We start from the raw sequence: 13,569 nt of genomic DNA, 5'->3' as shown, positions 1-13,569 counted from the left end.
CCCCGCCGTCGGGCTGAGGGCGGAAGTAGGTGACGGACGTGGCTGGGGCTGCCCGCCGAGATCGCCTGAAGGACCCCGACGTGTGGGAGGCCGCAGTTCTTCAGGGGATCCCTCCCCTTCGGAAAGAATGGCGCCGCTCTCTTCCTCGGGAGCCAGAGGACGGAGATGCTGAGGAGCGAAAGGGCTGGGTCAGGAGCGAAGGGAAGAATGGGATCAGGCAGTTGGCCGGGTCGCCTCGGGGGGTGAGGAACCCCCCCCCCCAGCCTTTTCCACCTCTCGGCCGCCTGGGTTTCTCTGCACTTGGCCACCCGGCGCCTTTCTCCCTACCCCCCACCCCCGCCCGCCCCCAACTTCCAAAGGGGCCACAAGACCCTCAGGCGGGGACTAGGGCAGCCCTAGGGAGACAGGTGAGTTGGGAATATTTGGAGGGTCTCTGGGTGGGTGTTTGGGGGGAGGCAAGGGGATGATGCCATCGTGGTGGTGGAGGATGAGGTGGGGGGGCACACCAGCCCCATAGATAGACCACGGCTCTGCTGGGGGGAGGGGCTGATCAGGGCTCAGCAAACCCCCCACCCCACCCCAGCTAGTGTTTCCATGATGGGCACTGGGTGGGAAAGGGGGGAAGGAAGGGGGGGGGAGGATCCTGGAGGGGGAGGTTTAGGGTAGCACTTCCAACATACACACACACACACACACACAAACACACCCCTACCTTGTTTCTAAGGATGGCCTTACAGACAAGGATCCCCAATCAGCATGAGCCGGGAATTTCCAAAGTGAGAGGCACATGGGGTGGGTGGTGGGTGGGTGGGTGTCTGGGACTTAAGCCCCTTTGCCAAGGGAGGAATGATCTCCCTATTACTTCTGTACTTATTTTATTTCAAATGATCTTCACCCCGCCTTTCTCCTTAAAAGGAGCCAAGGCGGCTTACCTGGTTAAAAAGACCAAGGTTTAAAAGCGAAAAACAGTGAGAATGCAGATATTTAAGTAGAATTGAACCGGTATTAAATTGAAAAGGGTAGTTGAAAATCAAGACTAAAAACAAATGAAAAAGCAGCAGAGCACAAGCACCTATTTAAAAAAAAAAACCTACTCAGGTAGCCAGTCAGTCGGGGAAAGGCTGGCCTGAAGAGAAAGGTATTTGATTGCTTGCAGAAGGACAGCAAAGATGGGACCAGTCTGGCCTCCAGTGGGAGGGAGTTCCAGAGTCTAAAGCAGCAGCCACAGAGAAGGCCCTCTCCTGGGTCCCCACCAAATGCGCCTGTGAGGATGATGGGCCCAAGAGAAAGGCCGCTCCTGATAATCTTAATTCCCAAACAGGCTCATAGAAGGAATGTGGTTTTTTAGATAGCTTGGACCCAGGCCATTTAGGGCTTTATAGGTTAAAACCAGCACTTTGAATTATGCCCGGAAATGGATCAACAGCCAGTGGAGCTGCTGGAACAGGGGAGTTGTACATTCCCTGTCACCAGGCCCCAGTTAACAATCTGGCTGTGGTATTTTTGGACTCTCTGGAGTTTCCAAAGACAGCCGGACGGAAATGTCACAGCCAAGATGTCACAAGGACATGTGTCACCCTGGCCAGGTCAGATCACTCAAAAAAACGCGTATCGCTGGTGCATTTGTTTTTCCTGTCCCTAGAATACAGAGGGCTCCTTGGTAGGGCATTGATTCTGCCTCTGCCACTCCAGCGGTGGTTGGAGCCATAGCGCTGCTGAAGTTGTCTGCAGTCCTCCAAGCTTTTGTTGACATGAAGTGGCCAAAATCCACAGGTAAAGGGGAAACTCCATAATCTAGGCATGGTGTTAAATGAAATCCAAATACAGTAATAGTCATGGGGATGTGTACTTGCTTTTAGAGATGAGGGGGAGGAGAATACGACAGAACACCTGATAGGGTGATCGCTGGGTGTCATATTAAAACTGGAAGCACTTCCAACCGGTGCAGCCTTAACCGCTGACGTTGAAGAAGGCGTCCCAAGAGAGCAATCCTAGGATCTTTTGACATTAGCTAAGAAAGTAATCCAGAACCTTTAGTCAAAGTGGGCGGCTTATGGCTTTCCAGAAGCGATGGGACTGCAGTTCCCAACTGCTGTACCCAGCTTAGCCAGTGATGAGGAATTATGGGTGTTGTTGTCCTACCACATCCAGAGGCTCACATACGACAAATGTACATGCAAGTCATTTCTGACTAAAGGAGTGTTTTCTCTCTCTCTTTTCCTCTCAAATCGCAACCCAGTTTCCATCCCCTCTTTGTCCTCCCAGTATCGTCCCATTATGGCCTACCCTCCACCCTTCCTCCTTCTCTTCTCCTCCCTTCTGCTATTCTCCGTTGCCTCCTCAGAGACGCGCTACAATCCAGGGGACCCCGTGATGCTCTATGTCAACAAAGTGGGGCCGTACCACAATCCTCAGGAGACCTACCATTATTACCAACTCCCTGTCTGCTCCCCGGAGAAAATCCGCCACAAAAGCCTGACCCTGGGGGAAGTGCTGTATGGAGACCGCATGGCAGAGTCCATGTATGAGATCCGTTTCCGGGAGAATGTGGAAAAGAAGGTCCTCTGTGAAATGAAGCTCTCCCCTGAGCAGGTAAACCTGGCTGGAAACATTAGGCTCCAGTATCCACCTTGGGAACAGTTGTGTCCCTCCCACACTGTTGGTTCTCCGGACCCTCTCTAATCTGATGTGTGTGTATGTTCATTCATTCATTCATTCATTCATTCATTCATTCATTCATTCATTCATTCATTCATTCATTCATTCATCTTATATACAGCCCCATAGTACAACACGTTTTCCGGGCAGTTTACAGCACAGTATACAAAGAAAGAAAGAATAAATAAATAAATACAAAACAATAAACAAACTGAAAAACAATTTAAAAAATCAGTAAAACTACTGAACTAGCTAACTAATAAACAAGTTAGAACAACATTGGACCTAACAGGTGCAATCACTAATAAAAGGCAGCTTTAAACAGTTCTGGTTTTGTTGTTATGTGCTGTCAAGCCTCCTCCGATTCATACCAACCCTATGAATGAGCGATCTCTGAAACGTCATGTCCTCAACAGCCCTGCTCAGCTCTTGTAAACGCAAGGCTGTCGGTTCCTTGAGGGCAGTGGCAACATACCTTTTGGGGCTCGCTTGCCCAAACCGAAAAAAACAACCAACCCACCCCAGTGGGCGGCATGTCACGGCAGAACCAGAAGTGGCAGCGGAAGGGGGAATCCCGGGCACGGAGGTGCCTCAAGACTGCACTCCAGATCTGCCAGCTGCTCTGGATCCGCCTGTCGAAGCACCAGCACTGCGGCTGCAGCGCCTTCTCAGATTTGGCTGTGCGGGGGAGAGTAGCGATCTGGCGACTTAGGGTTCCTGTGCCTGCAGAAAGGGCTGTGGCACGCGTGACATAGGTTTGCCATTGCTGTTTTAGAGAGTCAGTCTGTCTTCTATTGGGTCCTCCTGCTGCTGCTTTCCACCTTTCCCAGCAGGATGGTCTCTTCCAGAGAATCCTGCCTTCCCGTGATGTGCTCAGAGTTGAATAGCTCCAGTTTTATCATTTTCTTGTCTAGACAGAGTTCAGGTTTGGTTTGATCCAGGACCCGCTTGTTGGTTTTTGCTGGCAGCCCAGGGGATCCGCAGAGTTCTCCTCCTCTGACCCTACCTTTTCCTTTTCGGCAGGTGGAGCGCCTCCGCCAGGCCATTGAGGAGCTCTACTACTTCGAATTTGTGGTGGACGACCTGCCGCTCCGTGGCTTCGTGGGTTACATGGAGGAGAGCGGCTTCTTGCCTCACAGCCACAAGATCGGGCTCTGGACTCACCTGGACTTCCACCTCGAATGGAACGGCGACCGCATCATCCACGCCAACGTCAGCGTCCGGAACGTCAAGCCCACCAGCCTGGACGATGTCCGAAGCGTGGTCCCCATCACCCACACCTACAGCGTCCGCTGGTCGGAGACTACCTCGGAACGGCGAGGCGAACACCGGGGCGGCCGGGGCGGGGACGACGGCTTTTTCCCCCACACCTTGGAGATCCATTGGCTCTCCATCATCAACTCCATGGTCCTGGTGTTCCTCCTGGTGGGCTTCGTGGTGGTCATCCTCATGCGGGTCCTCAAGAACGACCTGGCTCGCTACAACCTGGACGAAGAAGCCTCCTCTTCGTCCTCCGGGGATGACTTTGACCAAGGAGACAACGGGTGGAAGATCATTCACACTGACGTCTTCCGCTTCCCGCCCTGCCGGAGCCTCCTCTGCGCCGTCCTGGGTGTGGGAAGCCAGTTCCTGGCGCTGGGCACGGGGATCATTGTGATGGCTCTCCTGGGCATGTTTAACGTCCACCGGCATGGGGCCATCAACTCAGCCGCCATCCTCCTCTACGCCCTCACCTGCTGCATCTCCGGCTACGTTTCCAGCAATTTCTACCGCCAGATTGGTGGCGAGCGATGGGTCTGGAACATCCTGCTCACCACCAGCCTTTTCTCAGGTGAGGCCCCTACCTGGCTAGGTCCCTGTGGACTGGGGGAGACGGGAAGTGCATGCCTCCATCTCTCTCAGAGGCCTTTTTTGACTGGGTCACTCTGGTCCCTTCCCAATGTCATCTCTCTGACCTTTATTTTCTCCTGTTTTTCCTTTGCAAATGTCGGGCCTTGAGCAGTCCACCCTCATGGCCAGCTTGAGGTTTTCCCTCTGCTTCTGCCAATCCTGCCAATAGTCTACCTTTCCTGATGTTCTTGGCCCACATCTGGCATCAGCCGGGAACCATGGGGATCTGACCCTTTCTGGGGGCCCATGCATGCCCCCTTGCCTGGCATAGGATGAGGAATTTAAAAGCCACAAACGAAATCCCATGAACTCTACCCACAGGTCAGCCAGTGGCCTATAAGAAGTTCTACTCTTGCATATAAGGGTGTCACTGAACTCTCTATTTTACGTTCCTTGGCAAGTGATCTACACAAATACGCTTCTCCTGACACCAGAGAAGAAATATAGCCGCCTTGATTACTAGCCTCACCTCAAGGAACTTTAAAAAGCAGTACAGGATGCAAACATACGAACAGGAAGAGCTTCTTGGCACCACTGTGCATCAAAAATAGTCACAGTGCTCCTTGTCAGAGGGGGAAGAATCAATCTTCCGTAACTTTCCTTTCTATTGACATTCTTTAGGGTGTTTCTGATCAGTTGGGTGGGTTCTACCATCCTCTGCTGGTCATCTGTCTCAGCCTCCCATAACCTCATGCTTTCCCAGTACATTAGATTGTAAGTCCCATCTTCCCCAACCAACGTGGCCATTGTTAGCCGTAATACATTTGAAGCGAGCCAGGTTAGTCTTTGTAATCTCGATGGTCCCCTTGTTGAGAACTAGCTTAGGCAGAGGCCACTGGATCTTTCTCCAAAGTTGACTATGAAAAAAGAGTAGAGGTTTTAGTGAATGGAGCTGAGCTAATACTTTCTGGTCTCGTTATCTTCTAGAACAACCTCCCCCCCCCCCCAATTCTGGAGATGGCCAGTGGTATTTAACTACACCTCTGTGAGGAGGATTTGGTTTTTCCTTTCTTTCTTTTCACTATGACTAGCAGCCATCATGATTAGTGGAGTTGTAGTAAAAAGAAATGAATCTTTTCAGGTTCCAGCTAGATCCGAGGTTCCAGACCTTTGGGTCCCCCGATGTTCTTGAACACAAATTCCCAGAAGCCTTTGCCACTAACCGTGTTGGCCAGGATTTCTGGGAGTTGCAGTCTGGGAACATCTGGGGACCGCAGGTTGGGAATCACCAGGAGAGATGAAAGACACAACCCCATCAGATCTTTTCCAAGGGGGATAACTGAAATCTGGGGAAGGTTTGAAGCTTCACACAAAGCGTGACTTCCTATTTTTAATCCATCTGTTTGGTTCCTTCCGTGTCACGGTGAGGCAACTTACATGGCTTGGCATAAACTCCCATTGATCCTGGACTTTGATCGATCCGGGCTGGAGTCCATTCATTCAACGAGATCTGGAGGGCCGCACTTCATGGGGTTTGCAAAAAAAGGGGTGGAAAGTCTCTGTTCCTTCCCACTTGAGAGAATCAATTAGGACATCGGTGGGTTGCTTCTTTGCCCTTCAAGGATAAGGCCCGTGCTTGCCTTTGTAAAACAGAAGCCATTTTCCCCCCTACAGCCACACTAGATTCCCACATGCCATGGTGAGGAAACCTCCATAAGGCTGCTTCTTAGATCTATCATCCCCAGGGGTTTGTTGCTGATCCAGGTATCACTTTTCTTTTCTCTCTCTCTCTCTCTGCTCAGCTCCCTTCTTCCTGACATGGAGCGTGGTCAACTCGGTTCACTGGGCCAACGGCTCGACGCAGGCCCTGCCCGCCACCACCATCCTGTTGCTCCTTACGGTTTGGCTGCTGGTGGGCTTCCCCCTCACCGTCATCGGGGGCATCTTCGGCAAGAACCGGGCGGGCCCGTTTGACGCCCCCTGCCGTACCAAGAACATCGCGCGGGAGATCCCGCTGCAGCCCTGGTACAAATCCACGCTGGTGCACATGACCATTGGCGGATTCTTGCCCTTCAGGTAAGAGGCCAGGTGGCACACCCTGCGTCGGTTGGGAACCTTTCTTCCTCTCCTTCCCCTAGCCACGTTGTCCCTGATTTTGTACTTGAACCCTTTTAATGTGCGGTTGAGTCATTTCTAGCTTAGGGTGATCTTCGCAGAGCTTTGTTTCTGAAGCATGTGAGATATTCCAAGACTAGTTTGCCGTTTACTGCTGGTTTACCAGTGAGATTCTAGGGTCAGGTGGGGATTTGAGCCCAGCTCTCCCGAATCCCACTCTGAGAGTCCATGCACCATGTCTGAGTTCTGAATCCAATTCTTTGGATTTAAGCCTAGAGTCCTGAGGATTCACAGGCTTGGGACTCAAGACACAGACGACATATGTGCCACCCAGCGGATAGGCTGGTGCATGTCCAGAGATGGTGGGGCTGGAAGGGAAACTGGGTGGGCACATGCACCTGCACATGGACAGCTGGCCTCTGTTTCTGCGCATGCGCCGGCCTGTCAGCTGGTTGGGAGGTGCCACCGGTACAGCCAAGTAGCCGGCTCCAGGAAGGGGCCCACGACCTCTGAGGATGGGAGCAAGAGCAAGAAGGGTGGGCCGTCCCTCCTAGAGACTCGAAACATGACTCGGGAAAATAGTTCCAAGTCACAAGTCGAGTGGGAGTCTTTTTTAAAAAGACTGAGTCCAGTCCCCAGTGCAACTTAAGTCAGACTTGAAGGAGAGTCACCACTCACAAGTCTCTGTCCTTGTTATCCACTATGCTATGTGGCCCCACATTTGCCCACTTACAGTGGGCGCTGTGTGCACTGCACCTGTTCCTTCATGTCTGGTGGCATCTCTTAACTTGCTTATTACTCCCCAGTTCCCCTGGTCCACGCCTCTCCCAGCAGATAAAGTGCCATGTGTCAGGATGTATCATTTACTTACCATATTTTTCCATGTATAAGACGCCCCCCCTTTTATAATCCAAAATTAAGAAATCTAAGTGGGGCTTAGCAAGTGTAGGGGGAAAGGGATCAAAGCCCTGCAGGATCGCTTTGATCCCTGCTTTCCCCTCCACTTGTTTTTGTTCTCTCCTCAGCTTACTCCCGTGCATAAGACGACCCTCAATTTTTAGTCTAAAGATTTTAGGCAAAAATATAGTCTTATACACAGAAAAATATGGTAATTACTCTATTTCGTTGGAGAGCCAATATCGAGAGTCATAAATGGCAGACCTGTGGATGAGACAGGCTGTAGATTGCACATATACTTTAACATTGAAGCCTTGGAGGGAATTCCACCTCCCCCCCTTTTTAAAAAAAATCTGTTAAAGAATGGGCATTTGGGTAAAAATCAAAATATACGCCCTGCTTGCTTTCATATCCAACCCAAACTTGTTTGCTGCTTTTTCAACACAAAATGTTTCATTCATAACTTTGCTAGCCCATATATTTTTTAAAATATGATTAGATTTATAATATATATTTTATAAAAAGAGAAATGCAAGCAGTTGCACCACTTATGCATTACAGGCCATCAGCAATGCCTTCCTCACATGAGTACTTTATATTTGAATGCGTAGGAATTGTGATCTTTTAATTCTGTTGAATATCTTATATTTTTTAAAAAAAACCTTTGGACTGTGCAGTTCCCTGCATTTTGACTGTGTACGACCTTGTCTTAGAAAGCATTTCATTCATTGAGAAGCCAAAAAACAAAGCCAAATATATATATATCCTTGAAGTATTTTCTAGGTTTCTAAATCTGAATTTTTTTCCTGGGTGGGGAAGGACCAATTGTTTGAGGGTTTCTCTCCTGAATTTCTCTTCTCTTCTCTTCTCTCTCTCTCTCTTTCTCTCTTTCTCTTTCCCATCCCCCCTTCACATCTTTGCAGTAGACTCTGGTTTCCAATCTGTACAGTAGGGGGTAAAAGGTGGCCTGCCTCGTAGGGTTGTCATGAGGGCAAACACCATTTTAGACGTCAGGGTAGCTAGAACAGTGGCCTCCGGTGAAATCCATGTATAATGGCGTGGAAGGTTGGCGGGCGGATCTTGGTCAGAGGTGGGAATTGCTCTCACAGAGTTCTCCCCTCCCTTCCCCTCTCTTTGCAGTGCTATTTCCGTGGAGTTGTACTACATCTTTGCCACGGTGTGGGGCCGGGAGCAGTACACGCTCTACGGCATCCTCTTCTTCGTTTTCGCCATCCTGCTGAGCGTCGGGGCCTGCATCTCCATTGCGCTCACCTACTTCCAGCTCTCGGGCGAGGACTACCGCTGGTGGTGGCGCTCTGTGCTCAGCACCGGCTCCACTGGCGTCTTCATCTTCCTCTACTCTGTGTTCTACTACTCGCGGCGCTCCAACATGTCAGGTGTGGTGCAGACGGTGGAGTTCTTTGGCTACTCCCTCCTCACTGGCTATGTCTTCTTCCTGATGCTGGGGACCATTTCTTTTTTTGCCTCCCTTAAGTTCATCCGCTACATCTACGTCAACCTCAAGATGGACTGAGCCGCCGCACCTCTCCTCTGGTTGACTGGGTCTGCGCGAAAGCGCAATTTTCCTATTGGCTAGGATGGGCATGTCTAAGAGCGTTGCAAGAGCTTTTTACGGGCCGAACCAAGCGAGGCGGCTAGAGGCGTTGGATGGAATCTTAACTGAGCAATGAACACTTGGGTGTTCTGTCCTTCCGTTGGGTAGAACTGACTGAGAACTTCCCAGCTCATCACAGCGGCTGCTCCTTTGCAAGAAAGAAGGGAGGGCACCCTTTCGTTTTCCTCTTCTGTTGGTCAACATAACTAGCCAATTAGTGAGCTCTGTAAATCTGGCCAATTAGTAAACACGGCTATGGATTTCTCTTCTCTCTCCACCCCGGGTTGTTCAAAACTGCATTTTAAAAAAATACTGGATATGAATAGTATCAGTTTATTATGTTTGTCTCACTGGTTGAAATACAACAAATGGTTAAGGACAATTTTTTTTCCTTAAGCGTGTACAATCTGGTCATAACTGAAAGCCAAGCCGAATCAGCCAGCAAACCCCTTCTTCCTCAAAGGACCGTTTGGCTCTTGTTGCTGACTGATTGAAAAAGGTGAACATTTGGTTTCCTTCTTGATTCACTTCCTTCTGGGTTCTTCTGCAACTGGGCGACCAATCCCACATAAAAAATGGGACATAGGAGAAAAGCAGTTGCCGACACAAGGGCTGGCAGGGGCCGGCTTCAAGAAAATAAAGTAACCCAGCCGTTGGCAACGGGGTTTCGACGAGAACGGGCTGGCAGGGACCTCCCAAAGGTGTGCAATAGTAACACCTATCTTCCCCAGCATGCCACAAAAAACTGAGAGATGATGTGAATTGTAGTCTAAAAGGCACCTAGAAGTTAAGGAGCTGTGCCCTTAGAATTTCACTTGATCAAATCATTTCCAGGGGCAAACATTTAAGCCCTCTGATCTTGGAAGGGATGGGCAGAGGGAAGAATCTCTGCTATTATTATTTTCCAGTTTGAATGGAAGGTTGATTTTCCTTTCCAGCTTTAAGGAGGCCCTTATTTATCACTTCCTAGACCGGGCCACCCTCTCCTCCTCCTGCCTGGTGGATCCTTTGCTTCCTAAATGGCCAGTGCGTTTTCTTTCGCTGTTCATATCCTTTGTATTCCCAAGGTGCCTGGCGCTGTTGAAATAAGAGTTGGGGAGGAGCTGTCTTTTCCCCTTCCATGTGGATGAAGAAAATGCCTATAATTATATATGAAGATATATATATATATGATGAGTTATGTATATTAGCAATGATTGAAGTTGGATTATTTTTTAATTTTGTGTTTTTGTTTTATTTTTGGTTGCTTTGTTTATTTCTCTTCCAACAGTTTCTTTTTACAGATCTCGAAATAAAACTTTATTAACAAAACCAAAATGAAATGCCGGCTCTGGCTGTTATCAAAACAGAATCGAAGTAGCTAGCTGTTTTATTTCGTCTCTCTCGTAATCAAACACATAGGCACACACAATTCCTCTTCCCTTGAAATCTGTGTTGACTGCGTCAGTGTAGGGTTTGTTAATGGGCACAGAAGTCCGCCTTGTGAGAAATCCTTGTGTTCTTTTTGGAAGAAGCAAGTTTCTATTCCTAAAGGACTTTTGGTAAGTGACACTGAAGCTCACACAGAAGTACGTCTCCTGGCCTGGATGGTACCTTCAGCCTGTTTTTCATTTTGATTTATGTGTTGAAATAGACTAATGCGCTACCTCTATGGAAAATTATTGACGATTTATTTGAGCACTAATAGAGCAGCTTTCTCCATTTTACTCTTGTCTTGTTCCTCCGCCAGCAAGCCAGAGAAAGCACCCAGTGAAATCCGTGCTGTTTTGATGCCTCCATGGCTAGTTAGAAGCTAAAATTTCCCCAGGAGAAGGACGGAATTGTAGAATTAGATCAGAAAGATCCTTAGTCCAAAACCAGTGACTTACTTCTATCGTTATTGGTGAAAACAAAATAAAATAAGTTAAAACCGTGGTGGCACCTTAAAGACTAACTTTTTTTTTCATGCAAGCTTTCGTGGACGTGTCCGCTTCATCAGACATAAGAGGAGAGGGAATATGACAAATATTTAGGTTGTGGTTGGTTGGTACAAAAGTCAGTGGGTGTTCAACATTGTGATGATAGTGTTTCGGATATGCAAGTCTTCAGTAGGAGCTGTGCTGTAAAGAATGTGAGAACCTTCGTCGTAGGGTATTTTACAAGGGTAAGATGATGATCACTGGAAGGACAGATCCTCAAGCTGAGGCTCCAATACTTTGGCCATCTCATGAGAAGAGAAGACTCCCCTGAAAAGAACCTGATGTTGGGAAAGTGTGAAAGGCAAGAGGAGAAGGGGACGACAGAGGACGAGATGGCTGGACAGTGTCATCGAAGCGACCAACATGAATTTGACCCAACCCCGGGAAGCAGTGGAAGACAGGAGGGCCTGGCGTGCTCTGGTCCATGTGGTCACGAAGAGTCGGACAAGACTAAACGACTAAACAACAACAAGATGATGATGGTTTTCATTTATGCTTGCACGGACAAACACGGTTACTTCTTTTACATCTTATGCCTAACAGCGTTCCTTGACTGTAATGCAGCCAGCTGAGGTCTGATCCTGTGATGTTTAATGCCTGTAGCCGCATGACCCCTTTTGCAACCTTCCTGGTGTGTTAGACTACCATTGCCAATGTGCAGGGGTGGCTGTGTGAAACAAAAACCTTGATCTCTGAAAGAAACCCGCAAAAGGAAGTTGCTGTGGTTGTTTAGCAAGCCAGCCTATTTGCCTGTCGAACCTGGCACAGTAGTCTCAGACGGACAACGTGCGTGCCAGGAATAATCTGCCATGTTCCTTGCTCTTCTCTCCTACTTGGTCCTTGGATTTTTGGAAGTTTTTCACACAGGACAGACCCCAAGCTTGGGTCCCCTACATCTTCTTGGACTACAGTTCCCAGAAACCCCAGCCAGTGGCGAAAGCTTCTGGGAGTTGTTGTCCAAGAACATCCGGGGACCCAAGGTTGGGAAACACTGTCTAAGAGCTTGGAGGGGGGGGGAATCAGCCAAGGGGACTACAACTCCCATAATCCCCCTGCACCATCACCTGCAATGGTGGTTGGGGGATTTGGGGAACTGTAATCCAAATGAGTAATGTTTCCAGGTTCTGGGTTCTTTGTTGGCATGTGCTTCCCTCTGAACTTACTGGGACTATAAAACCTTTGCTTCGTTCCCTTCAGTCTAATTAAAGTTCTTGCTCTCAAGGCAACCAAGAAATGGACACGGGAGTGAGGCAGTGAGACGCTGCCTCTGACCGTGTGCAGAGTGCTTTTCTTTGATTGCTCTGAGACTTCTGGCAGGCAAGAAGATCAGTCCCACTGCCTCGTCTCCACATATGTGTTAATTATTTGCAGTTCAATTTGTTGGTGCAGGTGTGTTTCATTTTGATTTTATAATTACTATATGTTTATTGTTTTAAAGTTGTAGTTTGGTCTTATAAATATTTAACGCCCAGAGTGGCCTTGGCCGCCAGAATGGCGGTATAAAAGCCAAATAAATAAACCAGCCGGTCTCAGGCCCTGGACTAGGCCTGGCGCGCCCCGCTCCGTTGCCTTGGAAACGGAGAAGGCCGCTGGAAGGGAGGAGGGACGGAGAGAGCGGAGCCTCCCAGCGACTTAAAAGCTGGGAGGCGAGGAGAGCAATAGGCCCGCTCCGCCAGCAGGGGGCGCGCGAGAACTAGAAAGCACATGCCCCCCCGGATGCCTTTCCGTCCCCCGGAAGTTGCAACTTGTCTTCTCCACGTGCGCTGGCAACTGAACGGTTGTAGCCGACAGTTGCTTAGCGGCTCTCTCTCGTAGCTGTCTTCCTTTTTTTGGGGGGGCGGGGCTGTGCCTCCCACCTTTTTCCCCTTTTGGGGTGCTTAAATACGTCCCCCCAGCAGCCCATTCAGCCCTGCTGGTTGGGAGGGGGAGCTTCCCCTCCTCTTCCCTCCCCCCCAGCACTCTAGGTGGTCTTTAGGGGGGGTTTCATCCCCTTAAGTTTTGCCCCCCCACACACAGACCCACCACCACCACCTCCTTCTGGCCTCACCATGGAGACCTTGCAGCTGGAGAAGATTCTGGCCGACTTACTACAGCCGGACAATGCCGTCATCCAACAGGTAGAGAGGAGCAAGAGGGCAGAGGGAGGGAGGGAGGGGGGTCCTGATAGGATATGGGTGGGTGGAGTAGATTTGAGGACATGCACGCAGCCCTTCAGGGTGCCAGAAAGACGAACAAGAGGGCCCTGGATCAAATCAAGCCTGAATTCTCGCTCTCTCTGGAGGCAAAAAATAATAATAATAATTATGATGAAACTGGGACTGTCCTGATTTGGGCACATCACAAGAAAGCAGGATTCTCTGGAAAAGACCATCATGCTGGGGAAGGAGGAAGGCAGCAGGAAAAGAGGAAGATCCACTAGGAGATGGACGGACTCCCTCAAGGAAGCCACAAGTCTACAAGAGCTGAGCAGGGCAGTTGAGGGCTGGACATTTTGGA

General features: G+C 49.5%; 2 protein-coding genes across 4 annotated transcripts in view; both read left to right on the top strand.

The window, feature by feature from the left end:
• The first annotated feature begins 18 nt into the window (after positions 1-18).
• On the top strand, positions 19-10,437 carry TM9SF1 (transmembrane 9 superfamily member 1). Of its 3 annotated transcripts, none has more exons than XM_020810488.3 (5): positions 19-407; positions 2,240-2,592; positions 3,682-4,489; positions 6,291-6,564; positions 8,641-10,437. In XM_020810488.3, exons 2-5 carry the CDS (start codon positions 2,278-2,280, stop codon positions 9,032-9,034), a joined length of 1,791 nt encoding a protein of 596 aa, XP_020666147.2. In that variant the 5' UTR covers positions 19-407; positions 2,240-2,277; the 3' UTR covers positions 9,035-10,437. The 3 variants fall into 3 exon arrangements, with proteins under 3 accessions (XP_020666147.2, XP_072833179.2, XP_072833180.1); XM_072977078.2 differs by lacking the exon at positions 19-407 and adding an exon at positions 680-1,586; XM_072977079.2 differs by lacking the exon at positions 19-407 and adding an exon at positions 680-1,773.
• Positions 10,438-12,805: 2,368 nt separating this feature from the next.
• IPO4 (importin 4) overlaps positions 12,806-13,569 on the top strand; it is a 33,203-nt gene continuing 32,439 nt past the window's right edge. Inside the window, exon 1 of the mRNA XM_020810480.3 lies at positions 12,806-13,190. Coding sequence (XP_020666139.3) covers positions 13,122-13,190 — 69 coding nt within the window. The 5' untranslated portion in view covers positions 12,806-13,121. The remainder of the gene's footprint in view (positions 13,191-13,569) is intronic.

The sequence above is a fragment of the Pogona vitticeps genome, chromosome 6 (genome assembly GCF_051106095.1).
Source record: "Pogona vitticeps strain Pit_001003342236 chromosome 6, PviZW2.1, whole genome shotgun sequence".
NCBI classification, from domain to species: Eukaryota; Metazoa; Chordata; class Lepidosauria; order Squamata; family Agamidae; genus Pogona; species Pogona vitticeps.
The sequence above is the reverse complement of the archived record's forward strand: the minus strand, read 5'-3'. Positions and strand labels throughout refer to the sequence as shown.

Bases quoted from the DNA above. Each gene is read 5' to 3' on its own strand.
- TM9SF1 (XM_072977078.2), top strand. From the start codon at position 1,415: ATGGATCAACAGCCAGTGGAGCTGCTGGAACAGGGGAGTTGTACATTC. The intron at 4,490-6,290 runs GTGAGGCCCCTA...CTCTCTGCTCAG, and splicing joins CACCACCAGCCTTTTCTCAG to CTCCCTTCTTCCTGACATGG. The intron at 6,565-8,640 runs GTAAGAGGCCAG...CTCTCTTTGCAG, and splicing joins GGCGGATTCTTGCCCTTCAG to TGCTATTTCCGTGGAGTTGT.